The sequence below is a fragment of the Phyllopteryx taeniolatus genome, chromosome 12, assembly GCF_024500385.1.
Source record: "Phyllopteryx taeniolatus isolate TA_2022b chromosome 12, UOR_Ptae_1.2, whole genome shotgun sequence".
Classification (NCBI taxonomy): Eukaryota; Metazoa; Chordata; class Actinopteri; order Syngnathiformes; family Syngnathidae; genus Phyllopteryx; species Phyllopteryx taeniolatus.
In genome coordinates, this window is record NC_084513.1 from 15,002,961 (window position 1) to 15,026,984 (window position 24,024).

Sequence of the window (24,024 nt, forward strand, 5' to 3'; positions counted from 1 at the left end):
CGATTAATGGCATTTAAAGAGAATAACACACTATGACCAGTTTAGGCATACTGACATGAACACACTTCACAATGACATTACTGTGTTTGGTTTTCTAGTCCTTACTCTGAGGAAAGAGAGGTCTCGACTGCGGTCAATGCTTGTGATTTCGAGGTTGCCCATTACGACTTCACAACTCTCGTAGTACTTCCGCAGGGTGCGATACTGCTGCTCCAGGTCTGACAGCGTACTCAGCTTGTTCTCTGTGCCAGCGCATACTGGGGAAACAAAGAGCAACATAACAGTGTTATTTCAGTAATATATCTAACTTGAATGTGAAGAACAGATATATGTAGTGTACATATGTTGATGCAAGCAGTCTCGAAATGTTTCCAGATTATCTATACTGTATAACTGTCTTCTTCTACAGGCAACAAACTAGTTGAGACTGAATGGACAGCACCACAGCTGGTCGCACCCAAGTAGTAGTATACTTTTTGCCTCAATTGTATCAAGATGCAATTAATTTTGACCTTGCCTAGTTATTACATGCCATATGATGTTCGGCAGCAGAATCTTCAATGAAGATTAAAAGTAGTGTGAATTCTTCCTTCGCTCAGCATTTTGACAACAATTTGTTATCACAATCTATAAAGACAAATAGAAATGCTTCTCAGTAGCTCCAAATCTATTCAAAACTCTTCCAATGTGACCTGGATAATACCCATACGAGGCACAAGTGATTAGCTTGGTTGCACATAGCATAATGTGCTGCTCAGGAATGATATATGGCAAACCTGGGTGTTTTCAATAGCAGTTGAAGGAAGGTGGGGTAGAGGGTCATAAAGTGAGGATAGGTATAATAAACTATTATTGCACCCTTGGGGCATGCTACCGAGAACAGAGAAAGAGGATATCACAGTATGATGTCTGGTAGAATCAACATTTTTCATGAACTATTTTCCTCCTCAAATATACTTTTTGTAAGTCTACTTGTCATTGAAACCTAGTCCACACACACACACACAAGAAAACAATAATAATGTATGTATGATTTCGAATGGGACGCCTGTCTAAGGCTGAGATGACTGGTCTTGACTGCCAAGTGAACCACAAAAAAAACAAAACAAAAAAAACATCTGGGCTATGTGAAGCAAACAGAATTTTCAGGAAGTGTGATCTGTTGCAGGTTTAGTGCAAGGATCCTTCTGGTGATATGTCATTGCATGTGTGTATGTGTAGACCTGCTGTAAATAACAGACGTCAGCATGTATTTCCCCCCTCTCACTGCATGATTGAATCAATTTGTCGCCATCTCTATATAACTGAAAGGTTGCATAAAACAGTCTGTGGTCTTTGTATCTGTGTGACCTGCCCATCAATGTGGAGTCTATAAAACCCTTGAGCTGATGGAATACGAAAAACATATGGACCATCATATTATTTTTTTTCAAATCTGTGTCACTCCCAGAGGAAAATTCATTATCTGTTTGATTGCTTTATCGCCCTTGCGCGCTTAAAACAAAAGGTGCCCAAAATATTTATCATGTGCAAAAATATACATACAGCTACAGCATATTTATACAGTGGTGCCTTTAGATAAAGTTTAATTTGTTGTTAGACCACATTCATAACTCGAAACAAAAATCTCAAATCATATTTCCCCATTAAAATGTATTGAAATATCATTAATCGGTTCTAGCCTTCCCCCTAAAAATAACAAAAGCATTTTTTTTAAATAAGAAACTCGATAATATTGTACTTTATAAAAACATATCATAGCAACATAAATAAATAGAATGTAAAAAAATTAATTTTTTTGTCACATTTTCTGCTCCAATACGGTGCGCATTGTGCTGGTCCTTCTGGTGTAAATGAGAAACTGTTCTCAATTGCCTTACCTGGTTAAATAAAGGTCACATAAATGAATGAATACATAATTACATAAATAAAGACAGTCCTCAGCCTGCCGCAGTTATAGTAGTCATTTTTAGAGAAGGTAAAAAAACTTTGCATTCTGTATATACTGTACCTCTAATTACAGATAGTTACTTATACTCCCCTGAGGAAATTTGCACATTATTAATTTCTAATTTATGGCAAAAGGGGAGAACCATGGTTGTGCCAGCCCACACTGCCATTAGCAATGAGGATGAGGAGGAAGGTAATAGGGTGGGGTCGCCTTCAATTTAATTTGCACTATCATATATAAACATGTCACAAATGCTGGTAAAAACTGAAAACGTTATCAAAAGTTGAATCTACTATTTTCTTAAACGTCTTATTTTTAGTTTGCGCATACCTTAAACACTTCAAGCTGGAAGATAATGATGGTTATACAGTATAAGAGCAGCTGCTTGCTGGTGTGATAAGATGATAAGATTTACATATACTTAGATATATATATATATATATATATATATACATATATATATATATACATATATGTATATATATATATATATATATACATATATATATATACATATATATATATATATATATATATACATATATATATATATATATATATATATACATATAGTCAGATACGGAAATGCATATCTGCATCAATTTATTTAGCCTGGGGTTGAATGTAAAGGAATATTTTTTGCTCTCTGTAGTGCAATGATACAGAATATCTATGTAAAAGACACTTTACCTTGATAACATGTGACCACAAAGCTAATGCTAATGACGCTGCGGAGCTATTATTAGAAATTTGTGCATGCTTTTTATTCTTCTCTTGTTACAATTGTCACTTACCACCCATTTGGATGTATGGACATATAGATTTGTTAAATGTACTAATGTACCTTTCAAATAATACGCTCAATGGAAGGACAGATGGATGGATGGTTGAGGGAGTATTTAGCATTTTTTTTGTAAACAATGCAAGGATCATGCTTTATCTTGAATGGCTTGTGCCATTAGCTCTATACCCTAGTGTTCGCACTGCCGTTCGCCACCTCGCCAATGGCTAATTGAAACAGGATGTGGTGAAGCAAATACTGCCCACGTTAGCAATGCTGACGAATCAAAATCGCCCACGTCAAAAGCCCTTCCTGATAACAGTTAAGTTGAGCGCTCTCATTCTTCTGTGTGTTAATGGTGTTAGTGCTTTATCCCCCAGTGCCAACCCTGATACCCAAATCATTGTGTTCAAACACAACCATCCCACTAAGAAAGCATTGTGCCATTATTTAATACCGCCTTGTGAGGTTTCAAGGCTTCTGCCTTAGAAAGACAGATAATGCTCAGCCCCGAAAGTAATGCCCAACTGAGTTAAATTAAATTGCAGATGTCATATTGGCAGGTAAACACGTTTAAATATTTAACTAAGGTGGATGAATAGGAGGAGTGGAGTGGGAATTAAATTTCTAAGGTCAGAGCAGTCCTTAGTCTAATAACCCAGATGAGCTTGTGTGAGTAAGTATGAGTTACAAGGCACTAATACTGATGCTAATCATGACCTACATTACAGTCCATCTGCTGAGCACTTTAAAATTCATCTGAAACAATAACTAGCTGAGGCTGTCATAGCTATTACACTCTGGCTTCCGGTCACCAACCGGCAATGTTGTCACTGCCTCCATATGGTTCGCCAGTAATTCCCATTTATGCTTGATAGGTCATATAACCTCCTCAGAGGAAATTTGGCACTGATGAGAAATTTGCAGATGTACCCTTTGTTTGAAGAACTTCATAGTAATTCATACATTTTGGTGAAAGTGAAGTCATACTCGTCGTCACACTGTACAGTATATTGATTAGGCTTTACATGATCAGGATTTTTAGGGCCAATCACCGATCAGCAAGTTTAAAAACTGATCACTGATCTGATCACAAGATGGAGCAATGCGTCTATTTACATGATGATTTATTGAGTATCTTCAAAATTATTCTCTAGCATTTTAGATAAAAGTTAAACCATCAATGACATATAGGGGGCATTCAAGGATTGGCCACTGACATAAGTAGAGGTCAAATCAACATAACAACATGACAGAAATAATGGGTGCTAATTTACTGTAATTAAATTACTTTATTGGGATTAAATTACTTTAACAAATACTGTTAATGACATGCTTACTCTAACTCTCTCATTGTCCCGGCTATATGGACGGGTCTTTGCATCTGTTTGTCTTTTCCTTTTTTGATTATTTTTTTTCCCCCACACTGCGTTGCTTGAATGTGGCATGCTTCTCCTTGTGTACATTCTTCAGGTGCCCGATCAAATTTGTTGTGTTGAAGTATTTAGATGACGTTCCCCATGACGTACTTCAGTTGTGCACAGACTGCAAAAACTTACGTGTCGTTTGTCTGAGACACTGAAAAATAGTCCCACACCGACGATGTGTTTTTTTCACTGACAAGACTGAAAAAAAACGTTATTGGCTGTCAGATAGTTACAGTACAACGCCACAAGACACGTGACAAGGCTAAAAATAAACAAGCTTTTGGAGTCAACCGCGATGGCGACGATTAGTAAATGTCTTTTGCGGAGCCGATTGATGAGGTCATTGATCGGATCAGCGAATTATGACATGAAAGCTGATCGGCTGATCAGCATAAAATGCTAATTATCGGCCGATACCGATCAAACCGATCAGATCAGTGTAAAGTCTAATATTGATGTGATATGTGCCTATGATGCAGTGCAATAGTTGCCCAATCATAAACGCAGAATAGAATCTGATGTGTACTATAAGGACAGAGGGGAAAATGAAGTTTGTAGCAAGGATGTGAAGTCAATATCCTAATACTCGAATGTTTGTACACATCTCAACCATACCAAGAATAACTTGCAGGTTTTACAAGATTAATTTTGTGAGTATTGCATCGGAGAAAGTCAGATCATATGGTGCTATGTTGAATGAAATTTAGTCAAATAATATCGCATCTTAGGCGGCACGGTGGATGACTGGTTAGAGCGTCAGCCTCACAGTTCTGAGGACCCGGGTTCAATCCCCGGCCCCGCCTGTGTGGAGTTTGCATGTTCTCCCCGTGCCTGCGTGGGTTTTCTCTGAGCACTCCGGTTTCCTCCCACATCCCAAAAACATGCATTAATTGGAGACTCTAAATTGCCCGTAGGTGTGACTGTGAGTGCGAATGGTTGTTTGTTTGTATGTGCCCTGCGATTGGCTGGCAACCAGTTCAGGGTGTACCCCGCCTCCTGCCCGATGACAGCTGGGATAGGCTCCAGCACGCCTGCAACCCTAGTGAGGAGAAGCGGCTCAGAAAATGGATGGATGGAATATCGCATCTTAATTACAGTGTTGTGGAAGCGAATTATACGTCATCTTAATTGAAGTGAATCATCTCATCGTATGTGGAATACACATCACATCACACTGCAACGTGTATCACATTGTTGGCACTGCATCAAAATTTGTGTTGCATGGGCTACAATGAAGGGAGATACTGTACATATGCCACATGGACAGACATTCTGTAAAAGGAATATCATCATGGCAATAATATATTATTTTTTTCATCAAATGCATACAAATGCTCAAATTCTAGGCACATAAACAACTCTGACAAAATTAAAACAAACCAAAAGCGTCAACTTCAATAAATCTGTCCATCAGACCGTAGTGTCAACCTGTTACTGCACGTCTATTATAAGGGTAATATGGTCTTTTTTCCTTATTCTTGACAGATGTCATTTGTGTTGTGTCTCTGCTTCATGTTGCAGTAATTGTTCAAATCAACATACAGTAAATTAGTGCAAAAATAAGGAAAGCTAAATGATGGGGGAAAGAAATGTTCATCCCTGAATTTGAACATCTTACTAGGAGCTGTTGATATCATACCATCATCACTTATGATTCAACCACTGGAGGGTAAAATTGAATGATATGAATGAAGAAACATCTGGTGCATAACAACAAACTATTATGTTGGTTGGTTTGAAAATGGATAAACTGTAGCTATCATTACCAAGGAGGTTTAATGTAAATGTTTTATGTGGATTTTGATTTATACTGTATAATACTAAGTTAAACATATTGGGAGATGCCTTTCAGTTGGTTTAATTATCAGTTCAATTATCATAACCTCTTATTATGAATATGCCCCAGTGAACAAAACAAGGACTATAAAATGTTTGGATGAGTTTGGTGTGAAATAACTTGAGAATCCTAATCTGAACTCCATCAAACACTTTTGGAATCAACAACCAGAGAGATTGTGAGCCAAGCCAAGTCGTCAAACATCAGTGCAACTCAATATATTTGTCCAAACGGTGTATGACGATAAAGTTTTTTGCACAGGTGTCATAACTATAGATCCAATAAAAAGCCACAACGGAGCAACAGTATGTTATGTCATGAAGGGTACAGGTCAAACTCTTCTAGGCTTCCATTGAGAGTTGTTTTTAAAGCAAGTGTGACTTTTGCGTACATGTGTGTGTGTGTGTCAAGCTGGAGTCATGTGTGCTTGCTCAATTGCCTTGAGCTATTTTCTAAGCAGCAAAACCTGCTGATGAACTTGATTGGTTCTCAAGGGGGGATGAGTACACAATTGTAGTAAATAATACTAAACACTGTTTGTGCGATATTTACTATACTGTATGTGTACTTCTGTTAGGTCATACTGCAAACACGAGCCATAAAGAGTGCATTTATACGTTAAATGGATATAGAAACAAACGATCAAACCACAATATCTTAATGCCCATAAGTTTGGAATTTGATCAAATAGATCATTTTCGACCTCAGAGATTCTGCTGTGTACTGAATTTCATAGTATCCTGTCTCTTAGTAAATAAAACATATTGCATAAGTAACTAAAATGTGAATTTTTATATAAAGATATACAACCGTCATTTAGAGTGAGGTCATATATTAGAAATAGATCAACAAGAGGAGCCAATGTGTAATATTATACAGTCTGACTCATATTTTATATAATAATTTTTCATGGTTTCTGCAAGAATGACAAACTTGGTCGTATTCTATTCTATTCATTTCTAACTTTTCCCCTCATTTCAGATCTTGCAATACAGTATAAATCCCAATGATGTCACTGATTCTAATATCTACAATGGGTGAACCTATTAATTGCTGCTATTAAAATGTCTAATAAGAAAGTGTAAGGTACTCCATAGCTGGTTAATATGCATTCACCCAGGGGAGGCGTAAAAAGGCTGTAATGACATTAAAAGGCACATATAAGCATGTATATGAGCTTTTCTATGCAGCCAAAGCCTTATTAACATTCATACTCACTGCACTGACGAGCCATTGTACAAGTAGCCATGGGGCTGTTCTGCTGCACCAGTTGTGTTTAATGCACAATGCTGAAAGGCTCCTCAAGGGTACTTGTCAAGGGTCTGTGCGTGTTCGTCATACACACATACCAAGCCTTTTTCTGGACAGTCTGGGGGATTGGAACTACTGAACCCCTCCATCTAAACCTGTTTTTCAGTGCCTCTGGGGTTCAGCCACTTTTTTCCCTTGTTTTTTTATTTTTATTTCTCCCATTCCATCACATTGAGAAGGCATTCTATCAATTAAGCCAGATATCCTTTATGCCTCCAGCACCCCCCGTGTGGTCCTAGCCATGAATCTTAATCTGATACCCAAACAGTTTCCATCAATTATGTTGGCTGCTACTGCAAACCTTTACCCTGGCTCCCATTTTTCCCCATTAAACAAGTCTTTTCCGCTCTTTGCTGCAACACAATCGCCTCACTCATTTACACAAGAAATAATTTCTTAGACTTGTGGCCCTGCTGCTTACCGCGCTATGAATGGATGCATGTGGGATTTTCCTGCTTTTAGTGATACATGTGAACCTGTATGGTTAATTCTCTGTTGTAGTGAACTGTGGTTATTAATTCAATGGAGCTATCTTGCAATAAATAATTTTGCATTTATACATGTGTAAAGGATAACCTAAATGCTGAGGAAGTGATGTCAGACTCACGAGAAATGCACAAAATAAAGCAATTTTCTTGTCAGGTTCAGTGTTTATTATTGGTGGGATCATAAATGTTTCCTACTTTATTTTTTTAATCTCATGGGCATTTTTTTTAATATCTCAATTTACTATATGCAAGAGTATTAAGGCCACACTGAAAATAAAAAACAAAACAAAACGATACCCTATAAATCATCAAGTGCTGTGCGATCTGAATTTCTTTTTTTTACATTTTTAAATTGCCACAAATTCTACATATTGCTAATGATATGTATCCCAATATAGCATTTGTCCTTAAAATTGCATGAAATTATCATTTCCATTCATTTGTTAAACAAATCTTATATAAAAAACACAATAATATTAATAAAAGTTAAGTAAAAATACAATCAAACACAAATACCATTCAAAATATCTGGTAGTAAAACCAGTTTTCAAGGAAGGTACACAGTTGTTTTGTGCATTAGAATGTAGTGTAATGGACAATGTTGTTTACTTCCATGCTCCTCTAGCAGTGCCGTAAATGAGTACAGTGGATCCCTGCTATTCGCGACTGATAAGGACCGCGCCTGACCGCAAGTAGCGAAAATCTGCAAATAATTGCATTACATTCAATAAACCACCAATAAGTGTAACCACCCACCCCCCCCCCCCAAAAAAAAAGAAAAACAAACAAAAAATTTAAAAAATTCAAAAACAACTGAAAACAATCCACAAAAAAAAGAAAAATAAATCAGCTGCCGAACCGGGAATATGTGGGGTTCCACTGTATTTGTGGGTAAATTAAAGTAGTAGCATTTCAGCAGTTACATTAACCTTCATTCATTGTTCATAGAATGCCAGCGTAACATAACAGTTCCCTTTTTAGCACATCATCCTTGCGCCCCACTCACAAAGCACGACCAATCAACAAACGCCTAATCCAACTGTTACAGTCCTGAACAGTTCGATTGAGCGTAAATCGATTAATCATACCTCGAAAGTGAGGCACAAGGATGACGTAATAAAGAGGTGCCTTCTGTTGTGTTGCTGTCTCAGACGCTACATTAGTCTAGCAACAGCGCTAACCCAATACCTGACACATCAAAATAATGATATAAACGATAGAGGGTTGAGTCATGCCGTCGATATTGTTATATTGCACTACGAGATATTGTTATATCACATAGCTCGGATGTCATCAATGGCCAAGTTGTTTATGCATACTGCAGACATGAACAAAAACATAACACGACGGCAGATGATATGGAATAGCATATGGTATTACACATAAAATATTCTTGTCAGTCATTTTGCAGCCTGTCAGATTGTAACATAATGTTCCATACAAAAGAATGCTTGTTACATTCTAAAGCCGTGCGTGCAGGTGTCTGCATAAGACAATTTATTCCATTAACCCACTGGAACACTCTGACATGCACTCAGGTTAAATGTTTACGTGTAAGAAATAAAAATGACAGGAGAACACAGCTGGAGGGATTTGATTGTCCCACCATGTCAGTCTTATCTCTTTTGTCTAAAGAGTGTGTAATGAGATTTACAAAACATTTACAGTGTCGTTTTGTATTGGAAATTGGCTTTTCACAGAAATAGTAATTTCAATGACTTAGCAAAGCTGAGCAAAGGTTCAGCATTGTTTGAACTCAAATGCGTAGAAGGTCATTTTAAAGAAAATTCCCGTGGACACTTTTCTTTTTGAAACGGTGACTACGTTTGCATGCACAGATTTGCCGGGAAACGAAATCGTTTGTTCTCTGAACTTTCTCACACTTCTGAGACGTTCCACTTTGTTGTAATTAGCTCTTTAGCAAACGTATGTCGCTTCCACAACACAGTATTGCCATGAGAAAGTTACTTACATAGCCACAACTGTTAAAAATCATTGATGCTGGACCACTGAAGGCGAGGGACCAATCATTGATGTATTTTCTTTGGAAAAATTCTACCTTCAATGGGAGTAGGATGACCGGGTGAATTTTGTCATTACAATACTCGCCTACGGCAGAGATTTGATTCCCTAAACTCTTTTTTCCAGCAGTATAATCTTCATCATATGGGTTTTTCCTGCATATAAAATGTGGAGGAAGCCACCTTCGCCTAATTTTCGGCTGAGTCAGGCTCTAAAAGCTACGACATAATGAAAACAGTTTATTTGATCAGTGTTGCGTGAAGGTGGGTGTCATTTTTAACTGTAACTGCAGTATTACACATATGGGTGGCGCTGTATTATAAACAGTTGGAAGTCACTAATTAAACCATCAAAGAAGTCTAGTCTAAAGAAGAAGAAAATAAATCTTCCCGGATATTCCTAAAAACACAGCGCCAGCGGTTTTGACAAAAAGTGGCTGGACAAATTCACCTGGCTCAGATATACTCAGGAAGGCTTTGCTTTGTAGCATATGCCAGATGCAGTTACTTGCTGCTGCTCTTGTGAGACAGCCATCCCAAAAAACAAAACAAAACAAAAACAGGCTGTATACCTTGAAGCATCATGAGATGGATATCCATAAGTCAGCCAGCGAAAAAGAAAACTGCATAAAATAATAAAAACCCTTTACCCTAAAAGTTACCCGCCCCCCCAAAAAAAACATTTTTAGGGAGGACACTGGACAACAAGGAGTGCATGACGACATTTTACCAAATGAAAAAAAAACGAGGCTTGAATGTTGATTAATGTTGATTCAATCAAATGGCTCAAGACAAGGTTCAATTACCATTTACAGGGCCACATTTACCGTAGCAAAGTTGTTGAACTGTGCATACATGCCCTTTTGTTATAGCTAACTAAATATCAAATAGAGTTCAGTATTTCTATTTAGTATGTTAGTATAATATATGATTTTAGTGAAAGATAATGTTAAAGAACAATGAAATGCAGGTGAATACGTCACAGAACAAGTGGCAGTGGGGGTGCGGCGAAAAAAATTGTTGTACGGCTAATCAAAGTAAAAAATAAAATATATATTTATGCTAAAAAAGATTAAACTTTGCACAGGCAACGCCGAGCAATTTACTGTGGATTGCAGAGAGTAAATTCAATGTAGCTCGTAATCGATGTTCTTATTAGGAGGAGACAATACAAATACCGGTTGTAATGCAATATCCGACAAAGCAATAAATAACAACCGTCAGAGGGCAGCTGTAGTGAGGCAAAGTGGAGTGTAATTTCTCTGGGTGAAACTGTGTAGGTTGCAGTGACATAGTACACACTGCATCATACTGAGAGATATTTCTAATATTTAGTCTTCTGTAAACCTATATACAATTGCCCAAATAATTGAAACAACTCTCAGTAAAATGTAGTTAAATTCTCCACCAACATTAAATATATAAAGAACAAATCAAAAGCAGATGTATTTTTTTTTTCTTAATCTTTGAAAAAGCGCATGTTACAACCAAACATTTTGATGCACCTCTAGTATTGAATCTCGGCGGTGTACTCCTAGTGGCCAGTCACTGCACAGCATATTCTCCCACGCAGACTCTAAACATTTAATCCACATTACTTGGTGTATGTAAGGCTACTTGGTGGAGGGATTGTCAGATTCGTTAAAAACATAGTTTTCCTAATTACACCAAGTTACTGTATATACTGTATTCTATTGTGCAGTTTTAATTAGTTATGGGACATTCAACAACACCATGTGTGTATTCAAAGGATAGAAAGAGGAGCTAATGTGTGCAAATGATTAATTCTAGCAAGTCTGAACTGCTAACAACACAGTGAGTTCCACATACTGTACAGAGCATCCTCCACTGGAATTGAATTAGCTACACATTTGCATGCCTTTCAAGCAATTTCAATTGTTTGTACAGTAAGTGAGTAAATAAAACTTCGAACGAATACATTTGAGTCCAGCTCGACGATATTCACTTTGTTCTTGCAGGCCGTTCTTTAATTGTTTCTACTACCACACTGGAAGTAGCTGGCATATGAGAGCTTTGTATTAATTTTACCGAGGCACAGCCAAGGGATTAGATGTGCTCTCCCGTGGCAGGGCTGTTTGGCAGCCACACTTACAGTATCTGCGAGGACTTACAAGGCTTACTGAACATTAGCATGCAATTATCTTTGATAGTCTAACTTTCCTTCTGGCTGTATGGAAACATTCTCTGATTCTCTGTTCGGATTTTTTTTCAAAAACACAACATGAATAACACAATATCAAGGGGCACAGAGAGAATGAAAGTGTCATCAAGTTGAAATGGATTCTCAATAAAGCTGATGGCATAGTACAACACATTTAAAATCTTAATTGATTTTGAAATTATTTTGCATCATCCATCATACAAAGCTATAGATTGCAGACCGACAGGCTCAAACTAAATAATGGCTATGTTTAAGGTGGCAATACTGCCGGGAGTGTTGGACCTGAAAATAATTTGCAGTACAGAGTACAGATAACACCATAAAAGTATGTTCAGTATTTTCAAATATTAAACTCACTATCACTAAGACTGATTCAGTATGTAATGTTATGTAAGGAATGGATTTTGGAAAAGCTTGAATTGAATAAACAGTATTTCGAAGAGAATATACAACGAAGTACCCCCCAAAAAATCTTCTCACTTACAGAACATATCCACAGTAGTTAGTTCCAGTATATTGCATCAATGTTGTTTATTTTAGCTATGTAAGACAAAAAAGTATGCTAGCTTTTAAAATGTTGAGACTTGAATTTAACTACTGGGGCAAGGGCAGCTGCTTAGTCTCATATTGCACCAAATTTATTCAGGGTCTGGATGTTTATATGACGTTTGTGCCATATTTTCGTTGAAATGTTATGTCAAATTATTTTAACACCAAACTAAGTGATAAGCGAAAGCTATTGTATTTATTGCTGCCGTCTTCAGAATGCAAGTTATGAAGTGCACCTACAAACTAATAAAATGGATAAAAAAGCTTAGTCTTTTTATTTTTTATACTTTTGTTGACGTGCAATTATGTTCCGGTCTGGTTCAGTTTTGCTTTAACTTTTAACTTAAATATTAATATTGTGTGCATCCATCCCCCCAAGACCACCTTACTTGTGCATGAAACTTTTTTTTGTACAATGTTAAGATCCATTTTGCTGATTACATTATCACCCGAGGATGCTCCAGTGGAGGTATGACTCAACCTCAATGCACCTCTTCCTTACTTTGTTTTGCAACCTGCTTATCACCAATTGACTTCATTGTTAAGTCAACACATCAAGGAAGACGATCAATTTGCTCCGTCATGAACAGTCAATAACTGCCCAATAGTAAGAAAAGAAGAGGAGGGAACTTAGCCGATGACTTGTCACACCTGATTCTCTCAATGTCTTGCTCACCTGGGGCCTTCTGATTAACATTGGATGAGGTGGATGGTGCTTAAATCAAAGACAATTAAGTGGACATACATGGCGTTTTTACATTTTAGTTGACAATTAAGTAATTGAACCAATGATGAAGTTGGTTAGGAAGGTCAGTCTGTATGCATGTGTTACACTGGAGGTGATGTACCGTCGTCAATAACTCAGGAGACCATCCCTTTGCATAAATTACTCACAGGTGTGCATGCTTATACAGACATTATTCAGACTGTGACATCGTTTTTATGATTTTGACACTGTAGCGAACCAAATATTAAACAATTAAGCAGCGGTTACGTTCGTCGGCATATGCCGGTATTTGACCGTTTAATGCTCAAATGTGGGACAATAATTTGCACCTCCAGTCACAATGAACGTTAAATAATGTAGAGTGGTGATGTGGAGATGCAAATTCATTTGCATATTTGTCACAACCATTTGCTAAAACAAAAAACTTCATTGTCTGAATCATATGCTCCGTGTTCTTAACCCACTTATTGGTCATCATTTGATAGAACCTTAAACACTTTTCATCTAGTTAAGACACAACTTGCAAACATATTTCCACCCATTAAAACCCATTTTGTACTCTGATCCACTTATAAATAAATACAGATAGCAATTGTGAAACTCAATTAAACCACAGGTGTCTCAACATAAAAACAGAAACTAAAAACTGATCAGACTTGTGGCTAATGATTTGACCACTACAAGCCATTTCAAGGACTGGTTGTCGAACTTTCACTACAGATCAAGACAATCAGAGAGACAGAAGGAGCGTAAGAGTAGGTGGTGGTCAAGGAGGAAGAGGAAAGAAGGGGATAAGACAAACAACAATAATGTATTACATTTCGTAAACCATGTTCTTGTCCACGGTTGACAATGAGGGAAGTGGGAACCTAAGCAGATTCACAGTGTGCACCATTGTCTGAAGATTCAGAGAAAGGATCAGGTAATTACTTTTCTCATTATGTACAGTACATGTATACAGCGCTGTACACAAAAACGCTGTACACAAAAACAGTGTTTCAATACATCAACTTTCCGTTATACTTAGTACTTTTTTTTACTACTTTTTTTACTACTACTTTACTACTATAAATCCAAAACAGGATTTTTTTGTTTTGTTTTGCAAAAGGCATTTGTATTGTGAACAATAGAATATTTGATCTTTGTTTTCCCTTTTTTTCTGTCGTGTTTAATGACTGTTCAGTGGTGTTTTTCCTTTCAATTGACTCAGGCTCTGTTTTGAGGCAATAGTTTGGTTTTGCAGGAAGAGTCTGGGGTTTTGTGAATGCAGTCTGAAAATATCCAAAAATATCAGCGCTATTGGACTTTTCCGTTTGTCTATGATGCTAAAGCCGTGCGGAGCTTTGCCCTGAAATGGAACCGACCGTCGTCCCCTCGGCGAAGAATGCATCCCAAAGGGGATCCAGCATGGAGAGGGATGAGGCCAGCACAAAAATTAAGTGAAGCGAGAGAGTACTAAATGTGTGTTTCTTGCTAAAGGTTGAACTAACAACTGTTACAAAACTGCAGTTGTTTGAGGACAAAACTTGACAATGCTGTGACATTGACATTTACATCACTCCCCAATATATCCTCTCATCAGATTGTCCAGTAATACCACTCAATTCATTGATTTGTTAAAGGACATTATGAATGTCAAAAAATAATTGAGTTTAATCACTTTGTACCCACAGTCATTTGGTACTACTTTGAGTTCCGTTAAATTATTTGATCTCATATAATTACATTATTTATATCTATATATTGCATTCAAAACTACTCTTAATATATCGTCTCCATTGGATGTATGGTACATTAGAGCTAAGAGCTTGTATATATATCCCTTTTCTGAGTAGTTGTTGCAACTATCCATCCATCCATTTTCTGAGCCGCTTCTCCTCACTAGGGTCGCGGGCGTGCTGGACCCTATCCCAGCTGTCATCGGGCAGGAGGCGGGGTACACCCTGAACTGGTTGCCAGCCAATCGCAGGGCACATAGAAACAAACAACCATTCGCACTGACAGTCATGCCTACGGGCAATTTAGAGTCTCCAATTAATGCATGTTTTTGGGATGTGGGAGGAAACCGGAGCGCCCGGGGAAAACCCACGCAGGCACGGGGAGAACATGCAAACTCCACACAGGCGGGGACGAACTGTGAGGCTGACGCTCTAACCAGTCGGCCAACGTGCCGCCTGTTGCAACTATAGTCTTTTTAAATGTATTTGTAATTTGAGGTTATTGTGAAATGGATTTTTCTTTTGACCGAGATGGATGCAAATACCCTTTAAGAGATGTAATCCCTTAATAACATTATTCAGTTATGTAGTTTTTCCAAGTGATGGTGACATACCACTTCCACCGCTGATCAGGCCAGGACAATAATGATTCAAATCTCCACATTTAACCTTAATATCAATCACCGGCGCTGCATATAAAGACTGCCATACAGACCGCCCGACGACTGCAAACTGGACAGCTATGGTTCAGTCACACTGTGCTGTACTTGAAACACAAATCACAATAGGAGAACAGTAGAATAATACATGCGAACTGAGTTAATTAAATCTTGAAGCTAATTAAAAAGACAATGTCTGGTCGCCTCCAATGAAAGAAATGGGTGTCTTTTGATTTGGCAAAGTCATTGTTGAGTTCTGATTGGTTAAAAAAAAAAAAAAAAAAAAGAAAATTCCTAGGGTTGGGCTCAGCTAGTAGTATCGGCGATAAATCCTATTCTTCTGTACATTGCATAAAATTGTTTGTATGACCCATTCCAATACACTGACCTTATTATTTCCTATGATGACATCCAATTTCGCACATTTTTCTTGGGAGGACAGTGCCTCACAATGTATGGGATGAGCAAAAAATGGCTCGGCAGCCTGTGCAAGACAAACACCAACACACACTGATGCAAGTCAAAGAGCTTGTTGAGCGATAACTGCTTTACAGCACGTACCAGTTATGCTTCCTGACACATAATTTGATTTTAATGAACAACAAGTCACATTGAATAAAGCTCAAAAAGCCTTTTTCCATCAGTGTCCATCTGCATAGCATAGCTAATAATAACGTGCTTTGCAAATAGCACCTGGGCAGTGAGAGTAGGATGAGTGCGGTTAGTCTGTTACTTGTACACAGCCTCCCCATCAAATGTGTTTATGTAAATAACTCATTCATGGAGTCATAATATGCTTTCTTGTTTTAAAGTTTTACAATAAGCTTTTTAGGTATAGTATCAATTGAACACAAACTTTAGGATCACAAACCCTTTGCTCTCAGGCATAATTATTGATGTTGGTAATTAGCAAAATGACACAGAGTGATATGCAAAATTATGATAAACTAATTAATCTAATGCTTGAGGATAGCAACTCAGTCTGAATGAAATGAAAAGCACCTCTTTGCTTCACGCTGTCCTTACCAACTCTACTGGTGTCAATTATTTGTTATAAAGGTACAAACCAAATGCGTGTTTGAACCTTAATACAAGTACATAGAATATGCATTTAATAGGCTGGTAAGTATTCACTGTCTTGTCTCGGATGTTACTAGCAACCCCTCATTGTGGAAGCAAGTCCTCAACAGCAGCCAAGATAAAACAGTTCATTTTTGCATCAGGCGGGTTATTCACCACAGACTTGGGATAAAGTCACACCTGTGCAAGTCTCAATTAAGTCTCAAGTCTTAACCTTCAAGTCTCGAGCAAGTCCCAAGTCATTTTATTGAAGCCAAGTCAAGTCACAAGTCAAGACATCTTAATAATGCAGTCTTACCTGCAGTAGCTGGTATTCATACATAAATAAGAACAGCAAGGTCAAATACGGATATTTTTTAGCATTGTCATCGCGATGATGCTGTTCTGACATTAAAAGTGACCAGCAGATGGACCTGTTTGGACATAGAAGAATGTACGCCAGCTGCATTTCCTATTTCGCTCTTCAGAATGAAACTAGGTAGGCACTACGTAAATAGGAGTGAATGTGTTCTTTTGAAATACAGTACATAATTGTAAAAATGGATTACTAGGAAAATTATAATTTGTATCAGAATGCTTTAGTTAAAACACTGGACGATCACACTGTGATATGGAATTTGTTTTGTAATATAAGAGTAGAAACATTATTTTGTTAATATCGTCAGCCAGAGCTGCGAGGAATGCAAAGTTATCAATATACCTTCACCATCGATCCCGTCATACAAACTACGTTGTGTGTTTTTGTTTGCAAATTAAAGACAAAAGTCCTCATTTTAAATAACACCATTCAAGCAACAGGTTTTTCCATATATTTTGAGATTGTAGGATGAAAGCTGGAGTTGGCTACTAGTGTGGACTGAATGAATTATGAAATTAATGAACTATGAACTGAAATAGTTAGTTTTTGGAACGATGAACTGAACTTTGAGCTAGTTCACATAGAAAATTAACTTTCCCAACACTGATCCTGTATTATTTCACATCGCAATATATCGCAGGTATAAAAGAAATCACAATGTCATATTTTTCCAATATTGTGCAGCCCTCTCAAGATCATGCACTCCAATTTAACACCACTTCATAGCACAACTTCAATAATCATTATGTATTTAGTATAAATCAAAACTACATTCCAAACAACTGCTGCTATGATAAAAAACAAATTTTTTTAAACTTTATAGTTTACAGTTGTTGCATTCAAAAAATGAGATGTATGGGCAGACTTGACAAAAAAATATATACATATTTTAACAAATAATTCATTCTTTTTTTTCAAAACCAAATTCATGCCATGTGATGTTTGTTTTTAACATAAATTGACTAATAATTTTAAAGAGGCATTAATTCCATGAACCTTTTTTTTATACAGAGTGAGCTGAATGTCCCCTGAATTAAAAATGAACTCAAATGAATTTAAACCACATTTATTCCATGGAGCTACTGTTTGCAACTTAATTTACCCTCGCGGATTAGCATGACCTGGACACAGACAAATAGTCGATGTGCCATAGTTTTCAGGATATCTGGTCTTAAGATGGACTGAGCTCTTTACAAGGACAACGCAGAATAGAAAGGCTACTCAAACAGAAGTGGTGCCGTTTTACTGTGGGTATGGTGTTTAATTATGTGGCCATTCAGAGCAAGCTGTCATGTTACTCTTCCACTTAGATCGCATCTCCTCAGGGGGAAACACTTGTTCGTCTGTCTACCGCATACAGTCACGGCATGGCAACCTCGATCACATCAAACAGACGCGCAAAGAGGAGCGAGAGAGAGAAACTGCCGTTTGGACCAGTGTAGAACAGTAGCTAAAATATGTTCATGTTATTTTTTTTCCCCTGCTTGTTCTTATGTGTGCCGATGCATACCTTTTTGTGGGTCCTACTCTAATGTGCATGTGTGTGAACAATGAAAAATTAATAAAACCAACTGGCAGTGTACGACTGCAATACATCATGTTTCTGTCATTACAGCAAGGCTTTGATTAAACAAGTTTTACTTTAAGCATAGTGTTGTGACGCTTGGGTACACGCAAACAAAACATATTGACCTTTCTTTTTGCATGGCATGATAACCAATCATCAATGAATTAGGTAAATTAGAGGCTGACAAGGGCATTTAGATTTGGTGAGGGATGGATATGCGAAAGGGACTGTAATGAAGTCAATGGTGCGAGAGTAATGCCCCATCACCGGCACACATTTCCCAACACTTGCCACCCTGCCGCATCACCTCGGGGCGTCAGGGCAGAAGATATTAAAAAACTGTGGCACATCCTTTTCAAGGACAATTAGACATTTCTCCCCTTTGGTCTCGTTATTTACAGATTGGCTCACAGTTTACTGAGACGGCTCAGGAAGAACATTTTCTGAGCTAACATTTGAGCCCCCGTTTAAGTTGTTGATGCCTGGCATTTTTTGTGTGGTTTTTTTTACCATAAAGGCACTGGCTGTTCTACCCTCACTCATTTTGATGCTACTTTCAGGATGGAAGCCCTCTCTGACAACCATATGCTAACTGATGAGGAGTCCCAAAACCCTGAAATGTGAAAAGCTCTTCTTTAACATGCTAAACTTTGTGTGCAATACACACACAGTCGCCAGCAGGAAGCAGTTAGTATTCTGTCATATTTTTGCAACATTTTTTTTGGTCATTTTGGATTGACTTTGCCCAAGACATCCTTTAATATGTACCAAGCTATTTGCTGAGGCGCTGTAGCCTTGTAGATTATCCATAAAATGGAATGTAGTGTCATATTAAGTTTTTTTTCTTCTTCATTTTGTCTTAATGCATTTGTTGTACTTACTCTTCTGTACTCCAAACCTTCTTGCTGCTTAGATTGAACATTACATCAGGTTCCCGGTACATTAAATAAAGTGAAGCTGTTGCTACACAATAGGGAGAAGAGATCAATCTTGTACAGATGGTTGTGTTGCATTATGGTTTGTTAAAGTTTTTTTTTTTTTCTCCAGAGTCTCTGAGGAAGAAAATATTTCAGAAAAAGTAAGAAACCTAACCATAGAGGAACAGACCAAATATTGGATACCAGAGAATGGAAACTACCGGTGGGAAATTAGGTACATCACAATTTAACTGTCTTAATGCAGTATCAAAGGACAATTTACTATTGATTAAAAAAATAATAATAAATAAATCGAGTACACTGGAGGTAGTCAAATATTATGCCAATTGAGACACTATTGTACTTACAATTGTTGGAATGGACATTTGAAAGCCATTTATTGTAATTTATTTTAGTCTTTTACAGACATTAAGGCACTGACAAATCATAGATCAACTATTGACGTTATTACAATAAATGGTGTTGTTCCTAAATGTATTGTAATACTGGGTTGCCCACAATTACTTTTGCTTAACATTAGTACACTATCCATGTGTGTGTGTGCAAATGAGAATGCACATCCATCTTTGTTACAGTACTTTGGATGGCTGAGGAACTGGATGAGAGAAACTAGTAATGTACATTTGCTCTCTCAGTTGTTTCTGATATGGACTTTGTCAAATCATGACATTTTGATAACTATTTGTTACAACCTAGGGCTAATTTTGTGCCACAAGTCATCTGACATGAGGCAGAGAAAGGTCACTTGTTGGATATATTGAGGTCAACACAAACTTGCAGAGATCTGAGAGTGAATGCCTCAATAAATTAACTGTGTTTTCTGGGAGATGACATGTTGACACTCCCTGTCTGTTAAGCCTACCCAGAGAGGAAAAGTTGCATTTATTTATCACCCAAACACTCTTAACTGTGCACATGGAAGACAACAGTTCCCAGTTGCAAAGGATGGCACTTGTGGTAACCTACTATAACCCATTCTGCTCTTATAATCAGGTCTGAGCTAAACGTTTACGGTCGTCCAAAATAGCCTAAATTTACATTTTTAATATTCAAACCTGGCCGTAGCTACTTTATTGGACCTGAGCCCCATAGATAACTATTTTATCCTCTCAGATTGATGTTTACGTCCTTTTTTGTTGTTGTTTGTTTTATGTACAATGAATAGGAACAGAAAATGCACATGTTGTCATAGCGGTCATTTGTTCTTACATACACAGACCAGAATTGTTTTTTGCTCATGTTGAGGTGGCAAGGCACTACAGCAAAATAATCTGGGCTTAAAGGAGCCATATGAATCTTTTTTTCCAATTTGAAAGACTTAACATGTCTGCTGCACAAAGCAAACACAGAGTTAGTAGTGGCAGACTGAATTAGTGGGTGACCTAGCCGACGGGGAGCAGTTCAGCGTATTGATGTCCTGCTCAAGGACACTATAGCCGTGGATCTGGGGAATGTTGGGGGATGATGGTCCATTGCCACATCCTTTCTAGCTCTTTCTGTCCACACTTTCAGAACCTAATGTTTTTTTCCCCACATTCTTCTGTTGGTCAATGACTAGAAACAGGCTAGCCACGGTGGCAGGCGGCAATCTTTAACCATTTAGCCATGGCGGCCCATGGCAGACCATGGTGAAATTGGCTCATTTTAGGGGCAGCTTTGCTCATGCTAGTCCCCATCCCACTCCACATACTGCTGGGCCAATGGCGAGACTGGCTTTCGTTGGAATGACGAGTGGGCTGGATCTCGCCAGCGCTTTCCACCGCATTTGGCCATCTCCTCTCCCACCTCGTTCGGCAGAGAGTTTTCATGCCAGCTGAATGTGTGCTTCTACTAGAAAAAGCGGAGCCCAGATAGTGAAAAACAAGTTAGTGCCCTTAAAGACAATGAAAGTATTGTTGTGGCGCATCGTAATTCACCAAACGCCACCAGACCCATTTTCAGACATAGGCACTTAACTAAAGATTTACATTTAATTTCACACATGATACAAGAACTCCAGAGATCAAACTATTTGTATATAAAAAACATTAAAAAGAACATTTTCAATAATATGTCAGTTTTAAAAGATTACAAAAATAGTCAAGTGCTACATTATTAAATCTTGTGCTAAGCCGTTTTAATGGATGTCCTTGAAGTCGAAATATGTGTAATGTGTTAAAGTCTTAATTCTTAAAAGGTATATAAACTACCTCTGCTGATGCCCCTGGATCTTGATCAACATTTTCCCTTGGCTAGAGCCCCAAAACTGTTGATCTTTTTGAGTTTCAGATAGTGAAGATGAACGACCTTAATCACACCACAAGCTCACCAGACTGGCCAGAAAACTTTCCTCTTTGAAAGTCGATGAAAGTCATTTTGTCCTTTGACTTTTGTCCAAAATCAGAGCTTTGTTGTTTCATCCATTCCACAATTTTGATTCTAATTACTAAAGAGACTACATTCAGCCTTTTAACTACCCAAATCAGCCTTCTGGCAACAGAAGAAGCAACACTGCATGTAGAAGGAGCATTGGATTATGGGGGTACCGCCTGTATAGCAACCTTCTGTCACCCTTCATTCTTTTTTTAACTAGACTTACTTAACCATTATGCCAAATAAAAATATTCACTAAAATAACAAATGTTAAAAAATTATTCAAAATGTTATAAGAATATATCATAAATAATAAATGAGTCAGGATCCTGTCAGGATTCACTGGCCTTCTCTCCATTTAAATAAGAGTTCTCTGTAACCTCACTGTTCTTGCCCTGTTTTCAGTTTTCTTTGTCAAGCAACTGTGTCTCATCCTATGTATCTCAATGCACTTTGCAAATGGGATTTCAATCCACCATTGGATATATATATATATATTTTTTTTTTAATCAAGCCTACATCACCACTGACATGATGAACGACAAAGCCTGCCTGAGAAATGCAGACAGGCTTGCTTAGCAACGGTAAAGTGAAAATGAAAAATTACGCTACACTTCTATTATGTCTGTTTTGGAGGACTTGTGTAACAGCTGGGAGTAAAGGGCAAACCTGTCAATAAATCCCCGTTTGGTTCTTCCTTTCTAGTGCCTCTAAAGAACTTCTCCTTCATCTCTTTGACTGATGTATTTTTAAGCAGAGACCACAAGCCAACACGAATATTAGCAAGAGTCTGTGCACCATGTTTCAAAACAGGACTATTCCGTTGTCAGTGTTTACTTCAAAATAGGGGTAATACACCTGCAACGGTAAATTACTTGAGACTGAAGCAAATTACACACCTACTTGATCGTAACACAAAGTAAAACACAAAAAGTCATCTGTGTCTTGCTTTTAATCCAAATGTTCTGGATTGAAATTGGAGCAGTTTAAGCCATATTTCAACCGCAGGGTCCAATTCTCTTTTATTTGCAGTCGATCAATTAATCTTGTTCAGATTTCCTTTCCACCTACCTAAATAGCATGACATCTAACAGCTTATACGTGGTGACAAACATCACAAACAATTTAATTACTCTTGCACTCATTGCCACTTTGTATTTTCTTCCCATTCTACACTTATTCCTTTGTTTTGAAACGAACAGACTGCTCGTCTGATAAAACTTTTTATTTTAACAAGATGCTGATAGCTGCTGATTCAAAGGTCAGCAAGGGTAAAACAGCAGCACTTAAAAATCTTGAGCAAAATCTGGAAAGCTCACATTGCCGAAACCACCAATGCTCTTCTTCGGGGTCCATCTCTCATCCACTTACTGTAAGCACGAGTGATGAGACTGAGGGTGAAAGGTTCTGCCAGTGGCCACTGATCCCATTATAAACCTGTTTTCCCAGTGCAAAGGTCAAGCGGCTGAAACGAGTGATGCAAGACAAGCAGAAGGAGCGCCTGTGTAGGTTTTTTGTGTGACCATGTGTCCATTTGAACACACACATAAAAGCATATGACAAGAGTGTGTCCAGCATGCATTGTTCTTTGTCTTATAAAGAATAATGGCCTGTTCAGGTTCACTTTGGTCAATGCTAAAATTAGAGAACAGATCACACGAAAATATGTGCCTGGCCAAAATAACCATGGTTCTTGTTTCCGTATTTTAGGTCATAAGTTATAAGCTTACTGTACCTCGTTGAAAGTGTTTAGAGACCGTGTAAAAAATATTGATATTTACATATTGAACCACTGGTATAAATCTGGTGCAGTTAAAAAAAAAAAATAATAATAATAATACATTTAAAAAAACTTGATTTTAATATTCAGATATTCATTGACTGTTCAAATACATAACTGAGCATTTTAAGTTTGATCTTATATTAACAGCATGAAGTTTCCAGATGGTTTGGCTGTCTGCAATCAGCTGTTTCCTGCTTTGATTCTCTACTGTATTACACAAGCCGCTCGGAGAGAATCTGCTACTAGTTGTTATTTTTATTTTTTTTTTCAAGCAAGAAAATGCGCATACAATATT

The 24,024-nt window shown here is 37.6% G+C and overlaps 1 protein-coding gene across 2 annotated transcripts in view; it reads right to left on the bottom strand.

Moving 5' to 3' along the window:
• The window catches only part of LOC133486824 (receptor tyrosine-protein kinase erbB-4-like), a 240,031-nt gene that overhangs the window by 120,303 nt on the left and 95,704 nt on the right, over positions 1-24,024 (bottom strand). For both annotated transcript variants that reach the window (XM_061792531.1, XM_061792530.1), the window contains exon 2: positions 106-257. In XM_061792531.1, the coding sequence (XP_061648515.1) occupies positions 106-257 (152 nt within the window). The remainder of the gene's footprint in view (positions 1-105; positions 258-24,024) is intronic.